Source organism: Dryobates pubescens, chromosome 30 (assembly GCF_014839835.1).
Source record: "Dryobates pubescens isolate bDryPub1 chromosome 30, bDryPub1.pri, whole genome shotgun sequence".
Lineage (NCBI taxonomy): Eukaryota > Metazoa > Chordata > Aves > Piciformes > Picidae > Dryobates > Dryobates pubescens.
This window is the reverse complement of record NC_071641.1, coordinates 13,658,219-13,673,901: the sequence shown is the minus strand read 5'-3', so window position 1 is coordinate 13,673,901 and position 15,683 is coordinate 13,658,219. Positions and strand designations below refer to the sequence as shown.

At 46.5% G+C, this 15,683-nt stretch overlaps 1 protein-coding gene across 1 annotated transcript in view; it reads right to left on the bottom strand.

Annotated features, from left to right (window-relative positions):
- IPMK (inositol polyphosphate multikinase) overlaps positions 1 to 15,683 on the bottom strand; it is a 56,111-nt gene that overhangs the window by 35,413 nt on the left and 5,015 nt on the right. The window contains exon 2 of the mRNA XM_054174702.1: positions 14,817 to 14,902. Coding sequence (XP_054030677.1) covers positions 14,817 to 14,902 — 86 coding nt within the window. The remainder of the gene's footprint in view (positions 1 to 14,816; positions 14,903 to 15,683) is intronic.

Sequence of the window (15,683 nt, the reverse complement as noted above, 5' to 3'; positions counted from 1 at the left end):
CTCGACCTGCTCCAGCACCTCAATCTCTTTCTTGAAGATAGTCACACTCATGACAGTCATATCCTAGATGAGACCTCTGGAGATCATCCAGTCCAAAACCCTTGCTAAAGCTGAGTCACCCACAGCATCTTGCCCAGGAGCACAGTGATCAGAAAGGTTTGGAATCTCTCCAGAGAAGGAAATTCCACCTCTCTGGGCAGCCTGGCTCCAGGGCTCCAGCACCCTCACTCCAAAGAAGTTTCTCCTCCTGTTCAGGTGGAACCTTTCTGGGTTCCAGTTTGTGCCCATGGCCCCTTGTTCTGTCATTGGGCACCAATGAAAAGAGTCTGGCTCCATCCTCTTTCCCCCTACCCTTCAAGTATTTATGGACATATCCTTCTTCCAAGAGTCCAGGGAAAAAAAATTACAGCAAAGAATGAGCCATCTTACCTTCCAGAAAAATGAAGACTGTGAAAAGAAGAGAGACTTATTTGGTCATGTTTATCAACCAGCCATTTGCTAACAAGGCCAGAAAAACACTAGGTCTTATTTTATCCACTTCCACATGGTTTATGTAGTCCAATTCAGGCTGACCCTAGCGAGATCTGCAGCCCCAGGCAGGGAATCATCTTTACAAGAGGCAAAGCAAACCCTGACCCATTTCCAAGGATGTGGCAGAGCTTCAAAACTTCAGCAGACAGAAGAAGAAACCAAAAGGCAGCAGCTGAGCACAGCCACACTGAACAAATACCACAGCGGAGCCACAAGTGAAGAGCCACAGGCACCAGACACAGAACATTGCTCTGGTCAGAGGTAAGATGGCAGAGACAGATCAGCCAAGTCCCTCTTTCTTTCCAGTAACCACTTCTTATTAACCAAAGTACTTCAGAAGACCTGAGCAAGCACCCAACCCTTCCCCATCACAAGCAGAAAAGAGCCGTTTCCCTCTTCACAAGGCAGCAAACTCCCATCTAATCTTTCATCCCACAAGATTCCTGGGCAACTAAAGATTAACCACAAAGCAAGCCTGAACTGTTTACTGTACTCAACACACCCCTGCAACTGCTGCAAGCCACCTAGCTGAGCCTGCAGCAGGGTGGTGGACATCAGGGCCTTCTCAGTCAGAACTGCAAAACCAGAGGTCATGTTTCACCACAAATTTCTTGCAGCAGAACTGAGCTTCCTCTTGCCCTTCAGTCTCTCCTAAGTTCACAACTCATTTGCACCATCAGGTGTTAACCTTCTGCCTCAGCTGTGAAGCTGTGGAGTCTTCAATGGACTTGGGACCTCTTTGAAATCAAAGACAATTCTTCTTTCAGGATGTGCAACAAAATCTGATCCTTCAAGGCACTCCAGTCCAAGCCATCTTTTTCTTCAAAGCCAAGTAAGATCTCAAAGGTACTCAGGACAGTGCCGGTGATGTTCTGCCCCCCAACAGCACAGACACCTGCTGAGCAGCCTCCTAAGGAAGGACTTGTAGCAACAGAATGAGGGGCGATGGCTTTCAGCAGGAAGAGGGCAGATTGAGACTGGAGATCAGGAACAAATTCTTTACACTGGGGGTGGTGAGACACTGGAACAGGTTGCCCAGAGAGGTTGTGGATGCCCCCTCCCCAGAGATATTCAGGGCCAGGCTGGATGAGGCCTTGAGCAACCTGGTCCAGAGGGAGGTGTCCCTGCCCATGGCAGAGGGGTTGGAACGAGATGGTCTTTAAGATGCCTTCCAACCTAAACCATTCTAGGATTCTATGAAGCATGTTAGAAGACTCTTAGGTGACTACAGAATCATGGAACTGGCTTGGGTGGTAGAAACCTTTAAAATCATCAAGTCCAACCATCAGCCCAGCACTTCCCAGGTCATCACTAAGCCACGTCTCTCAGCACCAGAACAAACTGCACATAGAATCATAGAACCATCCAGGCCAGGAAGGACCCCAGAGATCATCAAGCCCAGCTATTTTGCCCACTGCACCAAGCCTGTCACTACACCATGTCCCCAAGCACCAGATCTGTATAGCTGTTAAACACCTCCAGGGATGGCAATTCAACCACCTCCCTGGAAGGTGGATTCTGTGTTACTTTGGTTCAGTCATGCCAATGTGCAAGTACAGGAGACTGCAGCAGAGCTCTCCTTAGGCACTCTCCACTACAGGCCCAAATAAAGAGAATGCAGCCTAAAAAAAAGTGGTGAAGACATACTACCATTGGTCATCTGATAAGGAAGAATCAAATTTACCATACAAAATACTTCTCCCATTCTTACTAACTCTACTTTTCCTTTTGGTTTGACAGCACTTACCAACAGAGCTGCAGTAAATGGGAAAACATAGAATGGTCTGGGTTGGAAGGGAACTCCAAAGGTCATCCAGTCCAACCCTCCTGCAGCAGGGACATCCTCCACTAGATGAGGTTGTTGAGCCTCACCTTGAGCATCTCCAGGGATAGGGCCTCAACTACCTCCCTGGGCAACCTGTTCTACAGTTCCACCACCCTCATGGTAAACAACTTGTTCCTAACATCCAATCTAAATCTGCTCTTCTCTAATTTCAAACCATTGCCTCTCATCACTGCAGGCCTTTGTAAGCAGTCCCTCTGCAGCCTTCTTGTAGGCCCCCTTCAGGTACTGGAAGGCTGCTATTAGGTCTCCTTCCTGGAAGCCTTCTCTTCTCCAGGCTGCACAACCCCAGCTCCCTCAGCCTGTCCCCTTAGGAGAGGAGTCCCAGCCCCCTGATCATCTTCATAGCCCTCCTCTGGACCCACTCCTTTGGGTCCATGTCCTTCCTGTGTTGGGGGCTCCCCTTAAGGACACAGTACTGCAGATGAGGTCTCAGCAGAGCAGAGGGGCCACCTCCCCTGGCCTGCTGGCCATGCTGCTTTTGATGCAGCCCAGGATGCCATTGGCCTTCTGTGCTGCAAGTGCCCACTGCTGGCTCATGTGCAGCTTCTCAGTCACCAACACCCCCAAGTCCTTTTCTGCAGGGCTGCTCTCAATTTCCTCATCCCCCAGACTGTATTGATATCTAGGATTGCCTCGACCCAGATGCAGGACCTTGCACTTTGCCTTACTGAACCTCATGGGATTCTCCTCACCCCACTTCTCCAGCCTGGCCAGGTCAGTCTGGGTGGCATCCCACCCTTCAGGCTTATCAACTGCAGCACTCAGCTTGGGATCATCTGCAAATTTGCCACTATACTAAGAAATATTATAGAAAAACAAAGCAGGTTTATCTGTGTGATAGATATGAATGTTTTCTACACTCTGCTGGCTCCTTGTCATGTGTTTGTGCTGGTAGGAATTGCTATCTGCTCCTCTTATTGAGATAATGAAGTACAGCTGGCAAAAGGAACCGCTGATTGAGTCTACACCGGAGCACCTATTGGTGTTTATAACCTGGGCTGTAGGGATGGTGCAGTGAAAGCAAACAGGCAGAAACATCACCTCCTTAGTGGCTTTTGGATTATACTGAGGTGATTTAGAGAGCCTGCAAGCCCTAGTTTTCATTAGAAAGAAATTCCAATTTACTGAATTGGTTTTGCTTGCAAATTATGAAGCAGCTGATTTGTGCACCCAAACACCAAGAGCTTCCTGCAGTCCTGATAACCCAAGATGTTCATTCTGCTCAGGCATTATTTTTGCTTGTAGTCAGGAAGAATCAAAATCTGACAGGGAAATAATGTGCTTTTAACAAAGCATTCCACACAGCTCCCCATTTCTCATCATTAAAACATCTGGAGCTGGAAGACTTGAGCTACCAGCAGCCAGAGAGATCCAGCAAATTTCAAGGCAGAAAGTCAAGTCACGTTGGCAGCTCATCCCTCCCTTGAAGAGCCACAGTACAGCCAGGTTTCTCATCCATCTTTATAACCATTGTGCAAAAGTCAGCTCTGTTACTGCACCACACAAAGTGGTGCGACGTGAATATCGCTGCCTGCTGCAAGGGAAGGCAGGGACCTGCTCAGAAAACACCGCCCTGCCACATGGAAATCCTCAGGTTGAAGGAAGACAGCAGCCAGAGTGTTTTCCTATCAACCTGCTGCTCCAAGGTTACTGTCTTAAAGCATCTCCAACTATTCAAGAGTTGAAGTTTAAATTCTCACTGAAATTAGAGAAAGAAAAGTGAAATGATAGAACACAAGAGGGAAGCTAAGGCAGCGTGGATGTCCCACTTTCTGGGAGTGTTAATGGGCATCACCCTTTGCTTCTGGAAAGCTGCCTGACCACAGCTGAAGATTCCAGCTAGGGAATGAGAGAGAACAAGGGGTGGGAGAAACTCTACAGCAATTCATCTTAAATAGGCAAAATTGAATCCTACATTTCCAAGAGGGGAACCAAGCCCTGACAGACCTACGTGGGGTTGCTTTTGCCCTAATACTCCAAGAGGCAGGCCTCACAAGGAACTTCCTGCAACCTCGCCCTACATTTGTGCTTTCACAGGAGTTTAACCCAAGCCATAGCCACCACAGTCCCACAGACACTTTCATCCACTCCCCTGCAGCAGTGTCGGCCTCCAGCTGGTCCCACAGCCTGCTCAGCACCTTGAGCTGGCTCACAGCCCAAGTGCCAGGCCAAGACATTTAAGTACATCTATCACCAATACCCCTGAAAAAGTACTTATGTCTTCACCTTCCTTTAAAAATCACCTCTTTGTGCTTCTGTTGATTTTGAGTTTTATTCATCTAAACTGCCTGCATTTGAGCAGCAGCTGGGTGTTTTACCCTCTCCTGCTATAACCCTCACTTCTAGAACACTCAACTCCCACCTGCAGCCAGGTGTCCAAAAGGAGCATTTCAAGGGCTATGCCCAGAATGTTACATCAGATTTATAGTCTCATTTTCTACCTCAAAAGCTCCTCTGCCAGCAAGTCTCTACTTTGGCCTGAGAACACTTGCCAGGACAGAGGCAGCTAGGAATAACCTTTTTGTTTCATTATTTTTATTCATTTTTTAATGGGCAGAGAAGAATGGTGCTGACTGCCAGCAATTATAGTTGATGGCTTATGATTCTGGGAAAGAATGCAAGGACTAAAAATAACAGCCCAGGAGCTCTTCCATTGTTTTGTACCCAAGTAGAGGTGTTTCAATTGTTAGAGAAGACATACTAACATAAAAATAGCAGCTTTGTGATAAATAGAGGCATGGTTTGGTCTGCTTTGAACAAGCAACTCTTTGGAATCCTCCCTACACATCTGTCTGTGCCAAACTGAGACTTCCAGAATCAGCTATGAGCCCACATCTTCCTTTCACTCTCTGTTCTGCTGGACAAGCACATCAGACCTTGCTTCCCAAACCTGCAAATAAGCTCTTTGGTCACTGCTGGCAAGGAAAGAGAGCAGCAGTGCTAGCTTGTGCTAGAGCACAGGGCAGAACAGGGCAAGGAGATGCCAAAAAAGAACAGTAACAAGACCACTAAGAAACCTCAGCAAGCCCTTGATCAGAGCTTGCCCCATTAAGGCAGGGAGAAAGTCTGGGTGAGAGGGTCCAGTTCCACTCAGGCATGGTGAGCCAGGTCATTGGGTTTGCTCTGTCAAGATGTGCACATATTTTTTATATATACATACATATGTATATGTGTGTGTGTGTGTGTGTTTTTACACATAGATATTCCTGTGTGCACACACACACAAACAGATAATACACACAACACTCAGAGCAATAAATACTGCTACCAATAAATATTTCCTACCAAATTGCTCCCTGGAGACTGGATATGAGAGGAACCTTAACAAGCACATTAGACACACAATGAGATATTCAACAGAAGAGTTCATGGGGTTTGTTAATTTACCTATGGCTAATCTGGTAGCTGGATGACCAAGAACACACCAAAACATTACACTGTCTGCCACCACATGCACTGGTGATTCACATCCCTTTCCACACACACAGAGTGCTAGCTTTAGACAGCACTCTCCTATTATAAGCCTCTTTCTTTTTTTAACCTGGAAACTGTAATTCCTTCTTTCAAAGACTGGATTTATTTTCCTTTTCTTTCATGCAGGCAACCTACACTTTCCTCAAGCCCATACTGGCAGCCCACCAGCCACAGCTCACTTTCAAATAAACTTGAAATGCACCAAGGTCTGTATTTACTGTACCCCACCACCATGCCTTTTGGAAATGTATATTCTGAGACATTTGGAATGGAATTAAACTGCAAATAATATTTGTTCCAGTCTGAAAGAGTGAGCAATCTCATGACCCTGCAGCACAGCAGAAGCATTGTGCTGTGATTTAACCCAGTGGAACATACTGAGGATATGCACATTAAAACCAGGGATTTTTTGCTTTCTTTTTTCAGCCAGATCCACTCTCAGAAAGGAATCTTCCTCAATACCAGGTTGGTAAGAGAACTGGATTTTCCTTCCTCCTTACATGCTTAGCACTGACTATAGGCTACCTAATCTGTTACCAACTCCATCCAGTACTTGCCCTGATAGCAACAAATTGCAGTGATGGCCTTCTGGTGAATCCCTCTAGGAGCTTTTACTGAATTTATGAAAGCAGGTTGTAGCTTGTTCTACAGCACACAACAGACAATGAGCATGGGACAGAGATGCTCATCAGACCCTCCTAGGTTGATCTTCTGCTGGGCTGGGTGCCTCTTCCAAGCCTCTTTTTGCTCCAGAGTGCAAGAATCATAAATATCTGCCAGGCTTTTTAAGTCTTACTGCCCTGCTACTGCAGGCTTTCATTCAGCTCAGAGTGATCTGAAGTACCACAAGTGTGTTTATAGGATAGGAGTAAGAACTCAGCAGATTCTTAGCCCTATGCTTCATCCTTCATGCCTCCTAGACAAGTCCTCAGGCAGCAAAGGCCTAAGCCCGAGCTGCCAGGCTCTCGTGCTTTGCTCCAAACCCATGTTCCCAGCAGCAGAGCAGGACTGCCTGTTCTTCCTTTTAGTACAGCAATTCTGTGCAGGCTCAGAGTTTAGAGTATACAGTGTGGGGCATTCTCACACACTGCTTTGGGAATCTCAATTTGCTCATTTCCCCAGCAAAACAGAATCTCTCCTGGACAGCTGCTCAGCAGGAGAAATGATGCTGAAGGCAGGAATGGGCTGTCTCAGAGCCTGCTCAGTACGTCTGCAAACAGGTAGTTTGTGTATTCTGGTATTGTTACCTCTCCTAGGGATGCAGCAGGTCTGCATAAACTGAAACATAGTATATAAACATATAAATATAGAATAGAATAAAACAGGTTGGAAGAGATCTTCAAGATCATCGAGTCCAACCTATCATCCAACACCACCTAATCAACTAGACCATGGCACCAAGCACCCTATCAAGTCTCCTCCTGAACACCTCCAGTGATGGTGACTGCACCACCTCCCTAGGCAGCACATTCCAATGGGCAATCACTCTCTCTATGAAGAATTTCTTCCTAACCTCCAGCCTAAACCTCCCCTGGCACAGCTTGAGACTGTGTCCTCTTGTTCTGGTGCTGGGTGCCTGGGAGAAGAGACCAACCCCCACCTGGCTACAACCTCCCTTCAGGGAGTTGTAGAGAGCAAGAAGGTCCCCCCTGAGTATCCTCTTCTCCAGGCTAAACAACCCCAGCTCCCTCAGCCTCTCCTCACAGGGCTGTGCTCCAAACCCCTCACTAACTTTGTTGCTCTTCTCTGGACACACTCCAGCAAGTCAACCTCCTTCCTAAACTGAGGGGCCCAGAACTGGACACAGGACTCAAGGTGCGGCCTAACCAGTGCAGTGTACAGGGGCACAATGACCTCCCTGGTCCTGCTGGCCACACTGTTCCTGATGCAGGCCAGCATGCCATTGGTCTTCTTGGCTGCCTGGGCACACTGCTGGCTCATGTTTAGGCTGCTGTCAACCAGTACCCCCAGGTCCCTCTCTGCCTGGCTGCTCTCAGCCACTCTGACCCCAGCCTGTAGCACTGCCTGGGGTTGTTGTGGCCAATGTGCAGAACCTGGCACTTGGATGTGTTCAATCTCCTGCCCTCGGACTCTATAATAAAGTATATAAACATATATATACAAATCTATATATACAAGTATACTGAGGTACAGGATACTGAGCTACAGCTCTGAATGTGGTGGTAATCAAAGAGTGAGGCATCACATCCCCAAAATCAGTCAGTGAAGTGTGCATCCCAGTTCTCCAAGCTTTGTCCATACAAGACTGAAAATCAGAACCTTAGCTGGAGACCTGATCACGGGATAAGGATATTTTAGTCCACAATAGCAGCCTGATGGCCATCACCCACTCCTTTTTCAGTCAAGGGCAATCATCTAAATCAAGATTATTATTAAAAAAAAAAAGAAAGTTAACTGAGTTTACAAAACAGAGTAATTCATCCTGAGGCAAGACATGCTTTGCCTCCCTGAGCCCTTTCCTTCCCATCACTAGCAAAGAACAGTTTACAGAACACAGGCTGCCTTATCATGATTTGTGCTATATAGGCTGAAAGCAGGCTGAGCCTCATGAGTCAGTTCTTGCAACTCTATGCAAAAGCTTCCAGGCCAAAACACATCTTTTAGGCTTGATTTTATGCCATGGAGGGGGAGGGAAGACACCAGAAGTCTTCTGCACTGCCTGAAGCTGCTTGAATACTAATTACAGAATACAGAATTAACCAGGTTGGAAAAGACCTTCAAGATCACCAAGTCCAACCTATCACCCAACACCATCTGATCAACTAAACCATGGCAGCAAGTGCCTCATCCAGTCTTATTTTAAACACTTCCAGTGATGATGACTCCATCACCTCCCTGGGCAGCCCATTCCAATGGCAAATCTCTCTTGCTGGGAAGAATTTCTTCCTCACCTCCAGTCTAAACTTCCCCTGGCACAGCTTGAGACTGTGTCCTCTTGTTCTGTCACAGGTTGCCTGGGAGAAGAGACCAACCCCCACCTGGCTACAACCTCTCTTCAGGTAGTTGCAGACAGCAATGAGGTCTCCCCCGAGTCTCCTCTTCTCCAGGCTAAATGACCCCAACTCCCTCAGCCTCTCCCCATAGGGTTTGTGCTCCAGACCCCTCCCCAGCTTTGTTGCCCTTCTCTGGACACCTTCCAGCAACTCAACATCTTTCCTAAACTGAGGGGCCCAGAGCTGGACACAGGACTCAAGGTGTGGCCTAACCAAATGAAAATCAGAGAATGCAAAACCAGAAGAAAGCATTGGGCAGTACTGCAAAGCCACAGCACAGGAGTAGAGGCAGGTTGTTGACCATGAGAAAAGATCATTGATAATGGTCCAATTGGCCATACTTTCTGCATGTGTACTCCTGCAACCACAGAAGCACAAGGAGCCAGGGCTTCAGGAATATTGAGTCTTCACTGGCATGTTACCCCCTGGCCACAAGCTCAATTGGGTCTTCACTAACTTGTTACTCTCTGGTCACACACTCAACTGACTGTTGCAAGTGAGAGAGCAAAGGCTGCACAAACAATAGGAACTCTGCCTTAGGTCATGCTGTGGAAGGAGTAAGCTCTTTGGGGGGAACAGAACAGGGAGACAGGTCATTGCCCTGCTGAAAGCTGCACTATAATGCATCCAACAAAAGTTCAGCACATTTATGCAGCCAGCCATGAAAGCATCACTTCCAGGCTTTCAAGTGCCTGACTCTCACCTAACTAACATAAATCTCTTTTACATGCTGGAGCTATTTGTGTCTCTTACATCCTGGCTTTGTTTTCAGGACATGTAACAAGAGTGAAAAACAATTTCTGTTATCTACAGCAGTTACAGCTTCCTTGCATTCATGTTATATGTCAGCAGGGCTTGAACCCTGAACTTCCAGGCTACTGCTACAGTGGTTAACAGAGCTGTCATTAAATGGCAATAAGTGGAAACTCTGTTACGCAGAAAGGGCAGCTGCCTAGGATGGAAGCTCTGTTACCCTGAAGGGCCAGATGACTAGGATGGAAGATCCATTACCCAGCAGGGCTAGAGGTCTAGCCCCATTCTCTTTTCCCAGTGTTATATGGGGTAAATCAGCTACCTTGGTTCCCAAGCATTAGGACAGAAACAGAAGGCTGCCAGCCCCACACTTGAGCTGGGAGAATTCCATCTACATTTTCATTCCAACCTGCCAAAACTACCCTTGTTCTCTGGGACAAGAGTACCTGAGAATTCAGGCAAGACTTGTGTTACAGCAGCCTTGGAACCTTATAGTGTTGCAGGTACATTATTTGGAGCTGTGACTTGGCAAGAGCACGAGAAGCAGCTATGACAATTCTGAGATGCAGAAACCAGCAAACGGGGGAGGGGGGAAGTGGGAAGCACTGGAAGTTGCCCATGCTGCAGGAGCATTCTCAGGTTGAATTTTGGCAGGCAGGATGAGGGGGAAAGGTGTGCTCCTCATACCCCAGACATCATGCAGTCACCGTAGGAAAGCAGAAGGGCAACTCCAAGGAAAGTTTACAGGAATATTTGTTGATCTGTGAAGCACAGCATGCCAGTTTGTTAGCTGCTGCATTAGCAGCCTTCAGAACTGCAATGTGCCGTGCTCAGGACAGGTACACACAGCAACAGAGGTTTACAGCCCCACTGAGCAAATGCCAGAAATCAGAGGTGAAAGAGCTGCCATTTCAAAGCAGCTCAGTGACCTTCTCTTGTGTTGAAGACAAGAGATACTCCATCCCTTACAGCTAATCACACAGCTTGTAGGAAACTGAAGGTAAGCTTAACAACTACTAAACTCTCTTCCTCTGTTTTAAATCCTTGCAGCCCAATATCCTTTTGTGCCCACAAAAAGCAGCTGCCCTGTTTAAATGCTAACATTCCAGTTCCCTCTCCCTCTTCGTGGCACCACCAGGCCAGCAGTTTCTGCAACACCACATTCTTGACATGACAAATTAATAAAAACCCTGTGCTGAAGAGGGTAGCTTTTCAAGAGCAAGAGAGAGTTATGCTAGCACACAGTGCTCTTGGGTACAGCCTGGCATGCTTGAGATGAGAGCTGTGTATCCAGATAAGCAGGGAGGTTTTACCTCACAGTGGCTCCACCTAACCTTTCCCAAGGATGCTTTCCTCACGCTTCTCAAGTCACCTGCCAGAAGAGATCACCACAGCAGGGCTGACAGAGGCTTCATCCCTTGTCTCTCCCAACACTGCTGTATTAAATCAGGCTGTTTCAGCACATATCAATGCACCCTGGCATAAAGCAAGCTGCAGACAAACACTGGAGCACACTGAGCAGTAGCCCTCTTCCGTGGATTTGAGCATGCACGCGTGGGTGGCCTACCACAAAGCTGCACTGCCTTTGACCAGGCTATTTGTGTCAATGGAAATGGGTCACTACTACACAATAGATTACACTGCATTTTTAGACAACACTGCTTTCTGGTTTCCACATCTCCTGTGTACTGCTCCCTCCTGAAACTCCTTTAAAAGCAGGCCTCTAGAGTGCCTCCACCCACACATTCTCACCGAGTATTTCCATTAGATGGAGTGTAGATAGTCCTTAACACAACACAACCCTTCACCCTCCATGTGTTTTTTTCATTCTCTTGCTGCTCATATCTACTGAAAATGAAGTATTTTGTAGCTATTCAAGGTTTAAAAAGTCAGTTTTCCCCCCACCCCCCAGCTAAGGGCACCAGAAGACCTGGTAGAATACTCCATGGTTATGCAAGAAGTTCATGCCCTCAGGTGTGGGAAGGGAGTTTGCAGGAACAGAACTAAAATGTTATTACTTTGATTGGATAATTGCTCATGTCTGCTCAATAGGAAGTGGACATTACCAGTGGCCCAGTCACACTCCAGTGCTGAGAAATGCATAGTAAGTTATTAACAATGATTCCAAAGAGCTCATTGTTCTGCTCCTTATCACAGGAGGTGTTCATGATAGTCTTGTCAGACTCTATTTTTCCCCATCAGTATAAAATGGCAGAGAGAGAAGTTTGGTTCAATTTCGTTCACTTGGAACGAGATGCTCTTTAAGGTCCCCTCCAACCCAAACCATTCTGTGATTCCGTGACAAAAAATCTCTTAAGAAAGAAGACTTCTGTTTAGAGTGGTTGTGGTTTCTTTTTTAGCTGCTGAAATGAAAATAGACTATCAGGAAAAGAGGAAGGTAACCTACTAGCAATGTGAGTAGGAGTTATTTGACATATTTTTCAGTTTCCCACTTGGACAGGGACCTGTGGAATTCTTCAAACCTTCCAGCTGCCACCCAAGAGAAACTAACCCACCAAAAACCAGAGTAAAAAATCCTCTGGTGAGTTGCTGAGGCAGCCAAGGGCCCTCTTCATTTCACACATCCAGATGAGGGTAAATCCAGCAGTTCCAGAAGAGATGACTGTCTTGTCCAGATAGAAGATAACATCTACCTGGGATCACATTAAATATGTCAGTTGTAGTCAAATTTGCCTTTTAATGCTTCAACATCTTCTGTCATGACACATTCCCTGCAACCTTCATCTCATAAGCATTCAAAATAGCTGACATAGGACTTCCTGGTCACTGCTGGAAGACACCTCTGCTGCTCTCCAGCCCACTTCTGTAGCTGAAACTGAGACACGCTCATCTTCGTGCTGCCACAAACTACAGAGGGTCTCCATTACTTCAGCCAAGAAGGCTTGCTTTACCTGTTATTTAAAAACCCCACTTGTTTCTGGCCCAGGTAGTTGGTACCAATCTTGATTCAGGCCAGGATAAGGTAGCATGAAAAGGAAACAGTGATTGATCTATCACTGCAGACATAACAGTTACAAGTATGTATAGAACAGAAGGTGCAGAAATTAAAACAAACCCATGATTAATCCACATATTCTAATGGATAATCTTCTGTTTTGATGTTCTCTTTGTCTAGTCCTGCCTTGTAGACAACCCCTTGTCTCAAGGAATGGTAAAACTCTCCTTTCCCCTTTCTCTGGAGGCTCATTAGGCTACCATAAGATGATAATGTCTCTGATTATAGGCCACGTAACAAACTGAGCTCAGTCATCAGAACAGGGCAGTCATAAGGTTGCTCCCACTGCTTATCAGTTTCATCACTGAAACTGACAGGACAGTATCAGCACAAGGAATGTTGTTGTCATTTCTGTAAGTCAAATCATTTCAGCAGTGTCCAAAAAGCATCTCACAGCACACGGTAGGTGGCAAGGATGAGAAGAAAGGCCTTTTCCCCTCGGCAGCAAGGAGCTGTTGTATCGGCTCAAGCTGCCTGTGACACTGTACCCTATCCTGAAGCCCACAGTCTGCAGTAATCCTCATCCTGAGGCAGCCATATGCAGTGTTTAGGTGTCTATATCCCACAGCATGTGGCTGCTGCCCCAGAGCAAACATGATAGCCGTTAATCACTGAGACCTGACAAATCCCCAGGCCCTTTCTCCTGCTTTCACCTGCACAAGGTGCAGACGTTCCCTTCTCCCATGAGAAGGCATACTGGTCCCCCTCAAACTCATACCCCTTTCCCCTTCTCTATTGTTTTTCAAGAACTGCCCAGCCCTTTTCCCCAATAGGTTATGACCCCCAAAATTCAGTGTCAGAAGTGGCCCAAGCAAGGCCCTGGAAGACAGCATTAAAGCTAAATGACTAGCACTGAGACCTGGTGTCTTCGCTACGACATGGTGTAGTAACAAGGGTAGTAATAGGGACCTTTTTTCCCAGGAGTTTGCCCAGGGTCTTGCTCACAGCTTGTCATGTGGGTCTAAGCAAGAGGTAAAATGGCAAAGATTGTGCTGTGTGGTTAATGTCTAAGCAAAGCTCCAGCTTACCCCTTCTTCCCTGCAGTGATGGCACATTAGTGTCCTCATCTCAGGATTTCACAGGTTAGCTAATCTGTCACTCCAAAGGATTCTACTCAAGCTCCTTCCTTCTACTGAAGAGTTCCCACTTGGGCTGGATTGCCTCCTTCTTAACCTCACTGAGAAACCTCAGAAAAAACTGGCTCCTGCTGAGCTCCTACTAACTCCAGAGCTGCTGTTTGGTCTATCAGTCCCACCATCAGAATTATCCAGCAATGCTAGTATGCAAACATGTTGTCTGCTTACAGCACATTGCTCAGTCTGTTTGAATTTGAAAGATTTCCACAAAATATGGAAGGTCTGTGGGTAACTAAAATTGACACTCTCATGGGGAAAAACCCCAAACAAACTAGACAATGCAATAAAAAGAGGGTGTCAAGGGTCCCCTCTCAGCCTGCATGAAGACTTCTACAGTTCTTTGTACCCAACAAGCCATGGAAAGAGATTCCATATCAAGCTGATAGAGAAAAGCCACATGAGGGACTATCATAAGCAGATAGGTAAGAAGGGAAAGAGGATCACAAGACAGCTTACCCTCAAAAGACAAGGAGCAACGGCTTTCCTGGCTTATGTTATTAAAGCTGCTGACAAAGCAAACTGAAGATGAGCAACAAGTAAAACAGAAAAAACTGGAGTTCAAACAATTGGAGTTACATTTTTTATTGACTTTTAAAAGGAGCTGAATTTGAATACAGCAAACAGGTTTCATACAGAGTCGTACTTCCAGCCTCAAACCAGCCCAGACGGAAGCGTAAGACAGGCTAAATTTAGATGTAAGCAGTTCCGAGATGCTCAGCAACATGAAAAAGGTAGGATCAAACATCTCACTCTTCAATCACAGATGGAGATAACACAAGGCCTTTCAGGAAGATCTTAAGAGGCTGTAAAAACCCTGCTGCTCACGAGCAAATTAGCCCTGTGAGAGACGCAAGTCTGACATGGGGACAGACAGTCAAAGAGGAGAAGGTTCCAGAAAGCACAGATACCTTGACAGAGCTGTCAGTGACCTACTGTGAAGGTATTTAGGTTGCACCTTCCTGTTGCAACCGTAAGGTTGCTCCAGGAAGCACACACATCATCTCCCCCACAGCAAGCCAGCTCCATCCATGCTGCAGGACCCTCACCTTGTTGTAGAACTCCTGCTCCCTGGGACCGCGAGGGGGTGGCTGCAACTGCTTCAGGACAGTCCCGTCTGGATGCTGCAGTATACCTGCAAGAGAAGAATGTTCTTTAGGGCTGAGTTTCGATACAGCTTTTCATTTTTCTCAGAAACAGTAAGCACTATCAGAAGCAGCCTGTTTGCCCAGAGGGACTGCTTTGAGTATGTGCACGGTGGAGTAGAAATCGCCAGCTCCTGCACCAAAACCCTTAGCAGAGGTTTGGCTGCATTCCTCTTCCTTTCTAGCCATCAAGATGATTTCCTGGGTTGAACTCAGCTCAAGGCCAACACAGCACTGGGATTTGCCATCAGAGAAGTTCCACCCAAAAGAAACACTGATTCAGCTATGGAAGATTACATAGACACTCCCTTCTCAAATAACAGATAAGTTGCTTTTTCAGCAATGCCAAGAAGTTCAAGGGGTTAGTACCAAGTCTAATACCATTTCCCACTAGCTAAAATGGAAATGTTGTCCTGTGAATGCATTTCCCTACTAGTGGCACAGAAAGAGCACTTCTGTATTACTAGACGTAGCACCTCTACAGCACTGCCTGCTAATCAGATACTTCGCTTGTATCACCCATAATTACAATACAGAATTTCACTTCCACCAGGCAATCACCTTCATCATGCCTGCACCAAAACAACCCACAGCATCCTCTCAAAACTGCCTTAATGACCCTCCAGTCAGCAATATTGATGAGTAGCCAAGAGTATCTGAGAGTACTCAAGAGATGGATCTAGGCAAGAGCGGAGAGAAGCGAAATGTGCTCCAAACTTCAGCACTATCAGCTGCAAGAGGAAAACAAAGCCTCACTCCTGCAAAAGCAAT